The sequence below is a fragment of the Oncorhynchus clarkii genome, chromosome 12, assembly GCF_045791955.1.
Source record: "Oncorhynchus clarkii lewisi isolate Uvic-CL-2024 chromosome 12, UVic_Ocla_1.0, whole genome shotgun sequence".
Lineage (NCBI taxonomy): Eukaryota > Metazoa > Chordata > Actinopteri > Salmoniformes > Salmonidae > Oncorhynchus > Oncorhynchus clarkii.
Window position 1 is genome coordinate 92,832,768 of NC_092158.1, and position 13,084 is coordinate 92,845,851.

At 49.7% G+C, this 13,084-nt stretch overlaps 2 protein-coding genes across 2 annotated transcripts in view; one reads left to right on the forward strand and one right to left on the reverse strand.

Moving 5' to 3' along the window:
• LOC139421669 (trinucleotide repeat-containing gene 6A protein-like) overlaps positions 1 to 13,084 on the forward strand; it is a 105,419-nt gene that overhangs the window by 15,803 nt on the left and 76,532 nt on the right. The window contains exons 3-5 of the mRNA XM_071172762.1: positions 2,611 to 2,701; positions 6,808 to 7,104; positions 11,463 to 11,510. Of these exons, the coding sequence (XP_071028863.1) occupies positions 11,465 to 11,510 (46 nt within the window). The 5' untranslated portion in view covers positions 2,611 to 2,701; positions 6,808 to 7,104; positions 11,463 to 11,464. The remainder of the gene's footprint in view (positions 1 to 2,610; positions 2,702 to 6,807; positions 7,105 to 11,462; positions 11,511 to 13,084) is intronic.
• LOC139422608 (splicing factor 3A subunit 2-like) lies at positions 1,156 to 10,136 on the reverse strand. The gene is made up of 3 exons (XM_071173753.1): positions 10,016 to 10,136; positions 1,859 to 2,465; positions 1,156 to 1,249 (listed from the first exon to the last, which is right to left on the reverse strand). Exons 1-3 carry the CDS (start codon positions 10,134 to 10,136, stop codon positions 1,156 to 1,158), a joined length of 822 nt encoding a protein of 273 aa, XP_071029854.1.

Consider the following 13,084-nt stretch of genomic DNA (forward strand, 5'->3'; position numbering starts at 1 on the left):
AGCATCCCATGCTAGTTGATAATCCTAGTCATGTTAGCATCCCATGCTAGTTGATAATCCTAGTCAAATTAGCATCCCATGCTAGTAGATGATCCTAGTCATATTAGCATAGTTGTTGCATCTTTAGATCTTCCCTCTAAGTTTCAAGAATGAGAATGAGTTGCGTGTTTTGTAAATTTCTCATGCGGCGGCCGTTTTTTGTTAAATGTAAATCTTCCTGGTCACGTTGTCCGGTGGCACATTTTCCTTAACGGAAACCCAGCTTTATAGATCAACATGACGGTCAAATGGATTCACATCTGCTCATATATCCGTGAACTAAAAGCCTTATTTTGCATTGTGATTTATATATAGGCCTGTAGCCTGTATAGCATACCCCCTATAGGCCTGTAGCCTGTATAGCATACCCCCTATAGGCCTGTATAACATACCCCCTATAGGCCTGTATAACATACCCCCTATAGGCCTGTATAACATACCCCCTATAGGCCTGTATCCTACGGGCCTGTAGTTCACCCCCTGCGCTAATTATCAGGAGGACTTTTCCCTGGACAGAGGAACCAGCAGCCAGCCTCTGTGACATCATCATCCTCATGCTAATGAAGGCTGATGTCATCATGGCTGAATGCTACATTAGCCACGCGCCGCCAGACACTGACTTACTGTTCATGGTGTGAGTGTGGATGCCCTGTTCTGACTGGGGGGTGAGGCCCCCCACGTTCTGTATACTGGCTACGGCATCTGAAAATGGACAAACTGTACTATTTTTAAAAAAAATTACGGCTCTCCAAGTGGAAAACTGACGATCACCAACTTCTCCCGCGTGGTGACCTCTGACCTCGCCCTACTAAGGAAATTACATTCATAACAGCATCTATTTGGGGAGGGGGGGGGGGGGGGGTTGTACTTTCAGTTTATGATTGATATGATTGGTTGGCCATTAGCCGTTCGGCCCCAATGAGTTCATATCTCATGAATGCATTCAGCTGGTATTTATGACTTCACATCTGGTAAATTCCCACCTACCCACATGGTTACAAACGTCACATCAGAGTGGAAACGTGTCCCAACATAACAATTCTGTCACAACAGACAATGCCAGGAACATTGAATGCCTTTTAATTTCCCGGCTTTACCCGAAACCAAAACATGACCTCAAAACCGCTTTAAGTACTGAACTATGGCTTTGTTGAACCCCGTGGGTCCCTGGAGCAGCCGGTAGGACTTCACCGTTATGACCCCGTGGTCCCTAGAGCAGCCGGTAGGACATTACCGTTATGACCCCGTGGTCCCTAGAGCAGCCGGTATGACTTTACCGTTATTATCCCGTGGTCCCTGGAGAAGCCGGTAGGACTTCACCGTTATGACCCCGTGGTCCCTAGAGCAGCCGGTATGACTTTACCGTTATGACCCCGTGGTCCCTGGAGCAGCCGGTAGGACTTGTGGTGCGTTTTAGTGTCTAAGTATTGGGCCGTGGTGGAGGGGGCAGTAGGACTTGTGGTGTGTTGTAATGTCTAAGTATTGAGCCGTGGTGGAGGGGGCAGTAGGACTTGTGGTGCCTAAGTATTGAGCCGTGGTGGAGGGGGCAGTAGTGCCGTGAAGCTGCTTGGTGTCAGACTGGCCTTTTTGTTCCCTTGGTGACCCTGAAGTCAACAAACTTTGAGTTCCCACGCTCGACCTGCTTCAGAAAGACCTCACCCTCCAACTCTCCCTCTTTATAGGCAGAGACGGGGGTTAGACTGAAAACGTTTTCGGGGGGGGGGGGGGGGGCGTTCTGGAAATTTGCCAACTATTAAAAAAAAAAGTGTCTTGTCACATAAAAGTTGTGCATCCAGACTGATTAAACAAGGCTCCAAACCCAGAACCAAGTATCAGAGCCTGGACAAAAGTAGCAATACACGACGTAGGGGGTAGGGTGCACGACGTAGGGGGTAGGGTGCACGACGTAGGGGGTAGGGTGCACGACGTAGGGGGTAGGGTGCACGACGTAGGGGGTAGGGTGCACGACGTAGGGGGTAGGGTGCACGACGTAGGGAGCGGGGCGCACGACGTAGGGTGCACTACGTCGGGGGTAGGGTGCACGACGTAGGGGGTAGGGTGCACGACGTAGGGGGTAGGGTGCACGACGTAGGGGGTAGGGTGCACGAGGTAGCGGGAGGGGTGCACGACGTAGGGGGTAGGGTGCACGACGTAGGGGGTAGGGTGCACGACGTAGGGGGTAGGGTGCACGGGGTAGGGGGTAGGGTGCACGGGGTAGGGGTAGGGGGTGGGGTGCACGACGTAGGGGGTAGGGTGCACGACGTAGGGGGTAGGGTGCACGACGTAGGGGGTAGGGTGCACGGGGTAGGGGTAGGGGGTGGGGTGCACGACGTAGGGGCACGACGTAGGGGGTAGGGTGCACGACGTAGGGGGTAGGGTGCACGACGTAGGGGGTAGGGTGCACGACGTAGGGGGTAGGGCGCACCCTATTACGGAATAGAAACATGTTCTGGTCAGGAGCCCCAGAGACTGGGCCCAGTAGTCGGAGCCGCCCCCCCCCCCAGGAACACAAGGCCCTTGTGTGGTGTAATAGACCTAACGTCTCCCCCCCTCCCCACTCTGCCACTACAGGGAACCAGCCCATAGAAGACAGAACAGTGGATGGAAGAGCGCGAGAGAGAGTGAAGAGGACGGAGGTTAAGATACAGGGGCTGGTCGACAGGTAAGAACCTTTTTTTTTTGATATTTGACATCATCAACATGGGGCGGCAGCGTAGCCGAGTGGTTTGAGCGTTGGACTAGTAACCGAAAGGTTGCAAGTTCAAATCCCCGAGCTGACAAGGTACCACTTAAACCACTTAACCCAGTTAACTCAGTTAACCCTCCTAGGCCGTCATTGAAAATAAGAATTTGTTCTTAACCTCTCGGGGATAAATGGCCAACATCCAGTGAAAATAAATTACTATAAAAATTTTACTTTGATACAATTCACACATTCAATATACCAAATTAAAGCTACACTTGTTGTTAATCCAGCCAATATGTCAGATTTCAAAAATGCTTTACGGCGAAAGCAAACGATGCCATTATCTGAGGATAGCACCCTCAGTAAACAAAGAAATTAGAATTTGTTCTTATCTGACTTGCCTGGTTAAAAAGATGCAGAATAATAATAAAAATCAACATAATACCCAGTTTTTAGAATTCTATTGATGTCTAATCTACCAGGACTGACACTATTGGCTGTCCTCTGTTTGAACCCTCCCCTTCTGGCCCTCTGAAGAGCCAATAGATTCTCTGCCTCGGGTTAGACGTACTGCTGCTGTGGTCTGAACCCTTCCCTTCTGGCCCTCTGAAGAGCCAATAGATTCTCTGCCTCGGGTTAGACGTACTGCTGTTGTGGTCTGAACCCTCCCCTTCTGGCCCTCTGAAGAGCCAATAGATTCTCTGCCTCGGGTTAGACGTACTGCTGCTGTGGTCTGAACCCTCCCCTTCTGGCCCTCTGAAGAGCCAATAGATTCTCTGCCTCGGGTTAGACGTACTGCTGCTGTGGTCTGAACCCTCCCCTTTTGGCCCTCTGAAGAGCCAATAGATTCTCTGCCTCGGGTTAGACGTACTGCTGCTGTGGTCTGAACCCTCCCCTTTTGGCCCTCTGAAGAGCCAATAGATTCTCTGCCTCGGGTTAGACGTACTGCTGCTGTGGTCTGAACCCTCCCCTTCTGGCCCTCTGAAGAGCCAATAGATTCTCTTCCTCGGGTTAGACGTACTGCTGCTGTGGTCTGAACCCTCCCCTTCTGGCCCTCTGAAGAGCCAATAGATTCTCTGCCTCGGGTTAGACGTACTGCTGCTGTGGTCTGAAGAGCCCTTTTAGAAGTGTTTTTGTTGTTGTTGAGAGTTTTGAAACTCTTGACGTGATGTAGAAACGTGTTGTTCTCTGAACATGGTCTTATACAACAACAACAACAACAACAACACAATGCTGCTATTATCTGGAGGTTTCCGTGGTAACGCAAGTAGCCTTGGCCCCCGGCTCAGCCCGGTAGCCTTGGCCCCCGGTTCAGCCCGGTAGCCTTGGTCCCCGGTTCAGCCCGGTAGCCTTGGCCTCCGGCTCAGCCCGGTATCCTTGGCCTCCGGCTCAAACACATCAGCTTCAGATACACCTGTCCCACCAGACTGAATGACCATGATTAGTTCAGCATTGGAAACAGGTATGTTAGTGAAGGGCTGGAACAAAATCCTGCACACCCAGTCAGGGGTTGACATGAACGTCTTCAGCCTCTTTCAGACACTCCCTCGTCTCTTCCTCTCCGTTCTCTCTTCCTCTCCGTTCTGTCTTCCCCTCCCCTCCGTTCTCTCTCTTCCTCTCCCCTCCGTTCTCTCTCTTCCTCTCCTCTCCGTTCTCTCTCTTCCTCTCCTCTCTGTTCTCTCTCTTCCTCTCCTCTCCGTTCTCTCTTCCTCTCCTCTCCGTTCTCTCTCTTCCTCTCCTCTCCGTTCTCTCTCTTCCTCTCCTCTCCGTTCTCTCTCTTCCTCTCCGTTCTCTCTTCCCCTCCGTTCTCTGTCTTCCCCTTCTCTCCGTTCTCTGTCTTCCCCTTCTCTCCGTTCTCTGTCTTCCTCTCCTCTCCGTTCTCTCTCTTCCTCTCCGTTCTCTCTCTTCATCTCCTCTCCGTTCTCTCTCTTCCTCTCCTCTCCGTTCTCTCTCTTCCTCTCCTCTCCGTTCTCTCTCTTCCTCTCCTCTCCGTTCTCTCTTCCTCTCCTCTCCGTTCTCTCTCTCTTCCTCTCCGTTCTCTCTCTCTCTTCCTCTCCTCTCCGTTCTCTCTCTCTCTTCCTCTCCTCTCCGTTCTCTCTCTCTCTTCCTCTCCTCTCCCTGGTTTGACTCGTCGAGCCGGCAATGTGGAAAAATCCGCTGTTCTGCCCTTTTGAGCAAGGCAGTTAAACCCCCAAAACAACAACTAGTTCCCGGGTGCTGATGACATGGATGTCCCCCTCAGGCACCAGCTGTAGAGATCAGCTATAGACACGACATGATCTGAGCACCTAGTCCACATACCAGCACCTAGTCCACATACCAGCACCTAACTCAGCACCTAGTCCACATACCAGCACCTAACCCAGCACCTAGTCCACATACCTTTACCTAACCCAGCACCCAGTCCACATACCAGCACCTAGTCCACATTCCAACACCTAGTCCACATACTAACGCCTAACCTAACACCTAGTCCACCTACCAGTCCACATACCTTTACCTAACCCAACACCTAGTCCACACACCAACACCTAGTCCAACACCTAACCCAACATCTAGTCCTCATACCAACACCTAGTCCACATTCCAACACATAACCCAACACCTAGTCCACATCCCAACACCTAGTCCACATCCCAACACCTAGTCCACATCCCAACACCTAGTCCACATCCCAACACCTAGTCCACATCCCAACACCTAGTCCACATCCCAACACCTAGTCCACATCCCAACACCTAGTCCACATCCCAACACCTAGTCCACATCCCAACACCTAGTCCACATCCCAACACCTAGTCCACATCCCAACACCTAGTCCACATCCCAACACCTAGTCCACATCCCAACACCTAGTCCACATCCCAACACCTAGTCCACATCCCAACACCTAGTCCACATCCCAACACCTAGTCCACATCCCGACACCTAGTCCACATCCCAACACCTAGTCCACATCCCAACACCTAGTCCACATCCCAACACCTAGTCCACATCCCAACACCTAGTCCACATCCCAACACCTAGTCCACATCCCAACACCTAGTCCACATTCCAACACATAACCCAACACCTAGTCCACATCCCAACACCTAGTCCACATTCCAACACCTAGTCCACATCCCAACACCTAGTCCACATCCCAACACCTAGTCCACATTCCAACACCTAGTCCACATCCCAACACCTATCTCTCTTCCACCTAGTCCACATCCCAACACCTAGTCCACATCCCAACACCTAGTCCACATCCCAACACCTAGTCCACATCCCAACACCTAGTCCACATTCCAACACCTATCTCTCTTCCACCTAGTCCACATCCCAACACCTAGTCCACATCCCAACACCTAGTCCACATCCCAACACCTAGTCCACATCCCAACACCTAGTCCACATCCCAACACCTATCTCTCTTCCACCTAGCTTCTCTCTCTCTGTCTCTCTGAGGTTTTGTTGCCACGGAGTCAGATCATTTTCTAAGCCTGTTGTATAACAGCGACTAGAGTTCCCTGTTCTCACAGTCATCAGAGTTGAGGAGGGGACTAACGCACCTGTGACCGTTATGGTATCTCTCCTCTCTGGGCTCTTGGCCGTGTTTACAAACAGACACACACATTCTGTTCTCCAAGAGGGGGTGTGGAATTACCAGACTGACGCGACACTGCCTGGTGTCCATGATATTCTCCTGGGAGGGAGGGAGGGAGGGAGGATCACTGTCACTGAGTGTGTTGCGTCTGTGTTAGTCAGTGGATCAGGAGAAGTGTGGAGGCAGCCAGCCAGCTGAAAGGTTTTAGAAGATACTGGAGGAAGAGGAAGAGAGGATGAGGAAGTAGAAGAAGTTCTGTTGTCTGACACTCACATCAAAGTACACAGGAGTATCCAACCTAACTCCTTCCTCTTCTTCTCCTTCCTCTTCTTCTCCTTCCTCTTCTTCTCCTTCCTCTTCTTCTCCTTCCTCTTCTTCTCCTTCCTCTTCTTCTCCTTCCTCTTCTTCTCCTTCCTCTTCCCCCTTCCTCCCTCTTCCTCCTTCCTCTTCCCCCTTCCTCCCTCTTCCTCCTCCCTCCTCTCCTCCTCTGCAGTGTCAGAACATATCAAATCCAGGCAGACTCCTGCTCCTTGGCCTGCCAATCTGAACGACAACCTCCCCACTACACACACACACACACACACACACACACTACTCCGAGCATCTTCAGCGATGCCAACAGGGTCCCAGCCAGCTGCCAGCCCCTCTCCCAGCCTGCCCCTGTGTGCCCAGCCCTGAGCCCTAACCACAAACTGACCCCTTGGCTCTAGGAACCCCCCCCAGTGCAGCTGTCCTCCACACAGCCAGGTGGCGCCCTGACCCGCCGCCGGACAGGCAGCGCTACTAACAGGTAATACAATGTAGATTAGATTACTATAAACATTACCTCACCTAGACTACATCCTGGCTCTCTACTCTGTTTAGTCCACTACTGTTAGTAACATTACCTCACCTAGACTACATCCTGGCTCTGTTTAGTCCACTACTGTTAGTAACATTACCTCACCTAGACTACATCTGGAATGGCTCTGTTTAGTCCACTACTGTTAGTAACATTACCTCACCTAGACTACATCCTGGCTCTGTTTAGTCCACTACTGTTAGTAACATTACCTCACCTAGACTACATCCTGGCTCTGTTTAGTCCACTACTGTTAGTAACATTACCTCACCTAGACTGGCTATGTTTAGTCCACTACTGTTAGTAACATTACCTCACCTAGACTACATCCTGGCTCTCTACTCTGTTTAGTCCACTACTGTTAGTAACATTACCTCACCTAGACTACATCCTGGCTCTGTTTAGTCTACTACTGTTAGTAACATTACCTCACCTAGACTACATCCTGGCTCTCTACTATGTTTAGTCCACTACTGTTAGTAACATTACCTCACCTAGACTACATCTGGAATGGCTCTGTTTAGTCCACTACTGTTACCAACATTACCTCACCTAGACTACATCCTGGCACTGTTTAGTCCACTACTGTTAGTAACATTACCTCACCTAGACTACATCCTGGCTCTCTACTCTGTTTAGTCCACTACTGTTAGTAACATTACCTCACCTAGACCACATCCTGGCTCTCTACTCTGTTTAGTCCACTACTGTTAGTAACATTACCTCACCTAGATTACATCTGGAATGGCTCTGTTTAGTCCACTACTGTTAGCAACATTACCTCACATAGACTACATCCTGGCTCTCTACTCTGTTTAGTCCACTACTGTTAGTAACATTACCTCCCCTAGACTACATCTGGAATGGCTCTCTGTTTAATCCACTACTGTTACCAACATTACCTCACCTAGACTACATCTGGAATGGCTCTGTTTAGTCCACTACTGTTACCAACATTACCTCACCTAGACTACATCCTGGCTCTGTTTAGTCCACTACTGTTACCAACATTACCTCACCTAGACTACATCCTGGCTCTCTACTCTTTTTAGTCCACTACTGTTAGCAACATTACCTCACCTAGACTACATCTGGAATGGCTCTCTACTCTGTTTAGTCCACTACTGTTAGTAACATTCCCTCGCCTAGACTACATCTGGAATGGCTCTGTTTAGTCCACTACTGTTATCAACATTACCTCCCCTAGACTACATCTGGAATGGCTCTGTTTAGTCCACTACTGTTACCAACATTACCTCACATAGACTACATCTGGAATGGCTCTGTTTAGTCCACTACTGTTAGTAACATTACCTCACCTAGACTACATCCTGGCTCTCTACTCTGTTTAGTCCACTACTGTTAGTAACATTACCTCACCTAGACTACATCCTGGCTCTCTACTCTGTTTAGTCCACTACTGTTAGTAACATTACCTCCCCTAGACTACATCTGGAATGGCTCTCTACTCTGTTTAGTCCACTACTGTTAGTAACATTACCTCCCCTAGACTACATCTGGAATGGCTCTGTTTAGTCCACTACTGTTACCAACATTACCTCACCTAGACTACATCTGGAATGGCTCTGTTTAATCCACTACTGTTACCAACATTACCTCACCTAGACTACATCCTGGCTCTGTTTAGTCCACTACTGTTACCAACATTACCTCACCTAGACTACATCCTGGCTCTCTACTCTTTTTAGTCCACTACTGTTAGCAACATTACCTCACCTAGACTACATCTGGAATGGCTCTCTACTCTGTTTAGTCCACTACTGTTAGTAACATTCCCTCGCCTAGACTACATCTGGAATGGCTCTGTTTAGTCCACTACTGTTAGTAACATTACCTCACCTAGACTACATCTGGAATGGCTCTGTTTAGTCCACTACTGTTACCAACATTACCTCACCTAGACTACATCTGGAATGGCTCTGTTTAATCCACTACTGTTACCAACATTACCTCACCTAGACTACAACTGGAATGCACTGTCAACACTAAGGTCCTCTGTCTCAGTAGGTTAGTACTGTCAACACTAAGGCCCTCTATCAGTAGGTTAGTACTGTTAACACTAAGGTCCTCTGTCTCAGTAGGTTAGTACTGTCAACACTAAGGTCCTCTATCAGTAGGTTAGTACTGTCAACACTATGGCCCTCTATCAGTAGGTTAGTACTGTCAACACTAAGGTCCTCTATCAGTAGGTTAGTACTGTCAACACGAAGGTCCTCTATCAGTAGGTTAGTACTGTCAACACTAAGGCCCTCTATCAGTAGGTTAGTACTGTCAACACTAAGGTCCTCTGTCTCAGTAGGTTAGTACTGTCAACACTAAGGTCCTCTATCAGTAGGTTAGTACTGTCAACACTATGGCCCTCTATCAGTAGGTTAGTACTGTCAACACTAAGGTCCTCTATCAGTAGGTTAGTACTGTCAACACCAAGGTCCTCTGTCTCAGTAGGTTAGTACTGTCAACACTAAGGTCCTCTATCAGTAGGTTAGTACTGTCAACACTATGGCCCTCTATCAGTAGGTTAGTACTGTCAACACCAAGGTCCTCTATCAGTAGGTTAGTACTGTCAACACTATGGCCCTCTATCAGTAGGTTAGTACTGTCAACACCAAGGTCCTCTGTCTCAGTAGGTTAGTACTGTCAACACTATGGCCCTCTATCAGTAGGTTAGTACTGTCAACACCAAGGTCCTCTATCAGTAGGTTAGTACTGTCAACACCAAGGTCCTCTGTCTCAGTATGGTGGTCTGTTTGAAACGTGTTGGTATTACAGACTCGGTCAGCGAGAGGTTGAAAATGTCAGTGAAGACACTTACCAGTTTGTCAGCGTATGCTCTGAGTACACATCCTGAGGACACGTCCTGGTAATCCGTCTGGCCCCGCGGCCACCTGTTTAAAGGTGTTGCTCACATCGGCTGCAGAGAGCGTGATCACACAGTCATCCGGAACAGCTGGTGCTCTCATGCATGCTTCATTGTTGCTTGCCTCGAGGCGATCATAAAAGGCATTTAGCTCGTATGGTAGGCCCTCGTCACTTGGCAGCTCGCGGCTGTGTTTCCCTTCGTAGTCCGTAATAGTTTGAAAGCCCCCTGCCACATCCGATGAGCTTCAGAGCCGATTTCTTATAAGCGTCCGGATTAGTGTCCCGCTCCTTGAAAGCGGCAGCTTTAGCTTTTAGCCTTTAGCTTTCTAGCCTTTAGCTTTCTAGCCTTTAGCCTTTAGCTTTCTAGCCTTTAGCTTTCTAGCCTTTAGTTTTTAGCCTTTAGCTTTCTAGAATTTAGCTTTCTAGAATTTAGCTTTCTAGCCTTTAGCTTTCTAGCCTTTAGCTTTCTGGCCTTTAGCTTTCTGGCCTTTAGCTTTCTGGCCTTTAGCTTTCTGGCCTTTAGCTTTCTGGCCTTTAGCTTTCTGGCCTTTAGCCTTTAGCTTTCTAGCCTTTAGCTTTCTAGCCTTTAGCCTTTAGCTTTCTAGCCTTTAGCTTTCTGGCCTTTAGCCTTTCGCTTTCTGGCCTTTAGCTTTCTAGCCTTTAGCTTTCTGGCCTTTAGCTTTCTAGCCTTTAGCTTTCTGGCCTTTAGCTTTCTAGCCTTTAGCCCTATCCTTAGCCTCTAGCCTTTAGCCCTATCCTTTAGCCTTTAGCTAGAGCTGACAGTATTGTCTGTAGTATTTGTCTCTTCTTGTAAACCTGCTTTATTTCTTCGTCTGCTTTTCTTCCTGACGCTGTTTTAACATTTTAATGGTGTTTTTCTTCTATGCTTTGTCTCTCTCGCTAACCTCCTCTCTCGCTAACCTCCTCTCTCGCTAACCTCCTCTCTCGCTATCCTCCTCTCTCGCTATCCTCCTCTCTCGCTGGCCTCCTCTCTCGCTGGCCTCCTCTCTCGCTGGCCTCCTCTCTCGCTGGCCTCCTCTCTCGCTGGCCTCCTCTCTCGCTGGCCTCCTCTCTCGCTGGCCTCCTCTCTCGCTGGCCTCCTCTCTCGCTGGCCTCCTCTCTCGCTGGCCTCCTCTCTCGCTGGCCTCCTCCTCTCGCTGGCCTCCTCCTCTCGCTGTCCTCCTCCTCTCGCTGGCCTCCTCCTCTCGCTGGCCTCCTCCTCTCGCTGGCCTCCTCCTCTCGCTGGCCTCCTCCTCTCGCTGGCCTCCTCCTCTCGCTGGCCTCCTCCTCTCGCTGTCCTCCTCCTCTCGCTGTCCTCCTCTCTCGCTGTCCTCTATTCCCCTCTCTCTATCCTCTATCCTCCTCTCTCGCTGTCCTCCTCTCTCGCTGTCCTCCTCTCTCGCTAACCTCCTCTCTCTGTATCCTAGGCATGGCTCCAATTCGGGACTCGGTCAGCCACTCTCCTAACCAAACAGGTGACAACCTTTTTATTTTACCCTTTGACCCCGACTCTTCTTCTCTCTTGTCTTCCTGGACCTCTCCCTATACTACTCCAGTCAGACAAGGTCATTCCTGAATCCCAGTTCCCCCCCCCCCCCCGCCCAGGTGCTCACGTTAACGTTGGCTGTTGTTATGTAGTCTCAGTGTGTCGGTCATTGTCTGATCTCTTCTACTGTAGATCGTCTCACCTTGTTATTCAAGTTAAACTACCTTTGAACACAGCATGTGCTCCTACAAAGGTAGGGTTAGGGGTTAAAGGCACATAACAGCATGTGCTCCTATAAAGGTAGGGTTAGGGGTTAAAGGCACGGAACAGCATGTGCTCCTACAAAGGTAGGGTTAGGGGTTAAAGGCACAGAACATCATGTGCTCCTACAAAGGTAGGGTTAGGGGTTAAAGGCACAGAACAGCATGTGCTCCTACAAAGGTAGGGTTAGGGGTTAAAGGCACAGAACAGCATGTGCTCCTATAAAGGTAGGGTTAGGGGTTAAAGGCACAGAACAGCATGTGCTCCTACAAAGGTAGGGTTAGGGGTTAAAGGCACAGAACAGCATGTGCTCCTACAAAGGTAGGGTTAGGGGTTAAAGGCACAGAACATCATGTGCTCCTACAAAGGTAGGGTTAGGGGTTAAAGGCACAGAACAGCATGTGCTCCTACAAAGGTAGGGTTAGGGGTTAAAGGCACAGAACAGCATGTGCTCCTACAAAGGTAGGGTTAGGGGTTAAAGGCACAGAACAGCATGTGCTCCTACAAAGGTAGGGTTTAGGGGTAAAAGGCACAGAACATCATGTGCTCCTATAAAGGTAGGGTTAGGGGTTAAAGGCACAGAACAGCATGTGCTCCTACAAAGGTAGGGTTAGGGGTTAAAGGCACAGAACAGCATGTGCTCCTACAAAGGTAGGGTTAGGGGTTAAAGGCACAGAACAGCATGTGCTCCTACAAAGGTAGGGTTAGGGGTTAAAGGCACAGAACAGCATGTGCTCCTACAAAGGTAGGGTTTAGGGGTAAAAGGCACAGAACAGCATGTGCTCCTACAAAGGTAGGGTTAGGGGTTAAAGGCACAGAAAGGGAGAGGGGAGGAGGAGAGAACATTCTGACTGAGCAGGCAGACTAGACAACATTCAAGGAGAATTGGCAGCCATCGTGTGTGTGTGTGTGTGTGTGTGCGTGTGTGTGACTGGCGAGAATGAGCGTGGCTTTACAGAAAACCAAGGTGGTTAATTTCCAGAAGAGAAGAGCGGACACTGGAGACATGAAAGGGTTCATTTAGTTCTGAGGAAGAGGTTCTCGTCGTAAAATAACAAACAGCCCCCTCCCCCTTTCCCGTCTCTCCCCCCTCCCTCCCTCCCTCGTCTCTCCCCACCCTCCCCCTTTCCCGTCTCTCTCCCCTCCCTCCCTCGTCTCTCCCCACCCTCCCCCTTTCCCGTCTCTCCCCTCTCTCCAATGTCCCTCCTCCCTCTCTCCCCTCCCTCCAATGTCCCTCCTCACTCCTCTGTCTCCCCTCCTCCCTCCTGGTTGGCTGTAGCATCACACTGCTGAAACAAAATG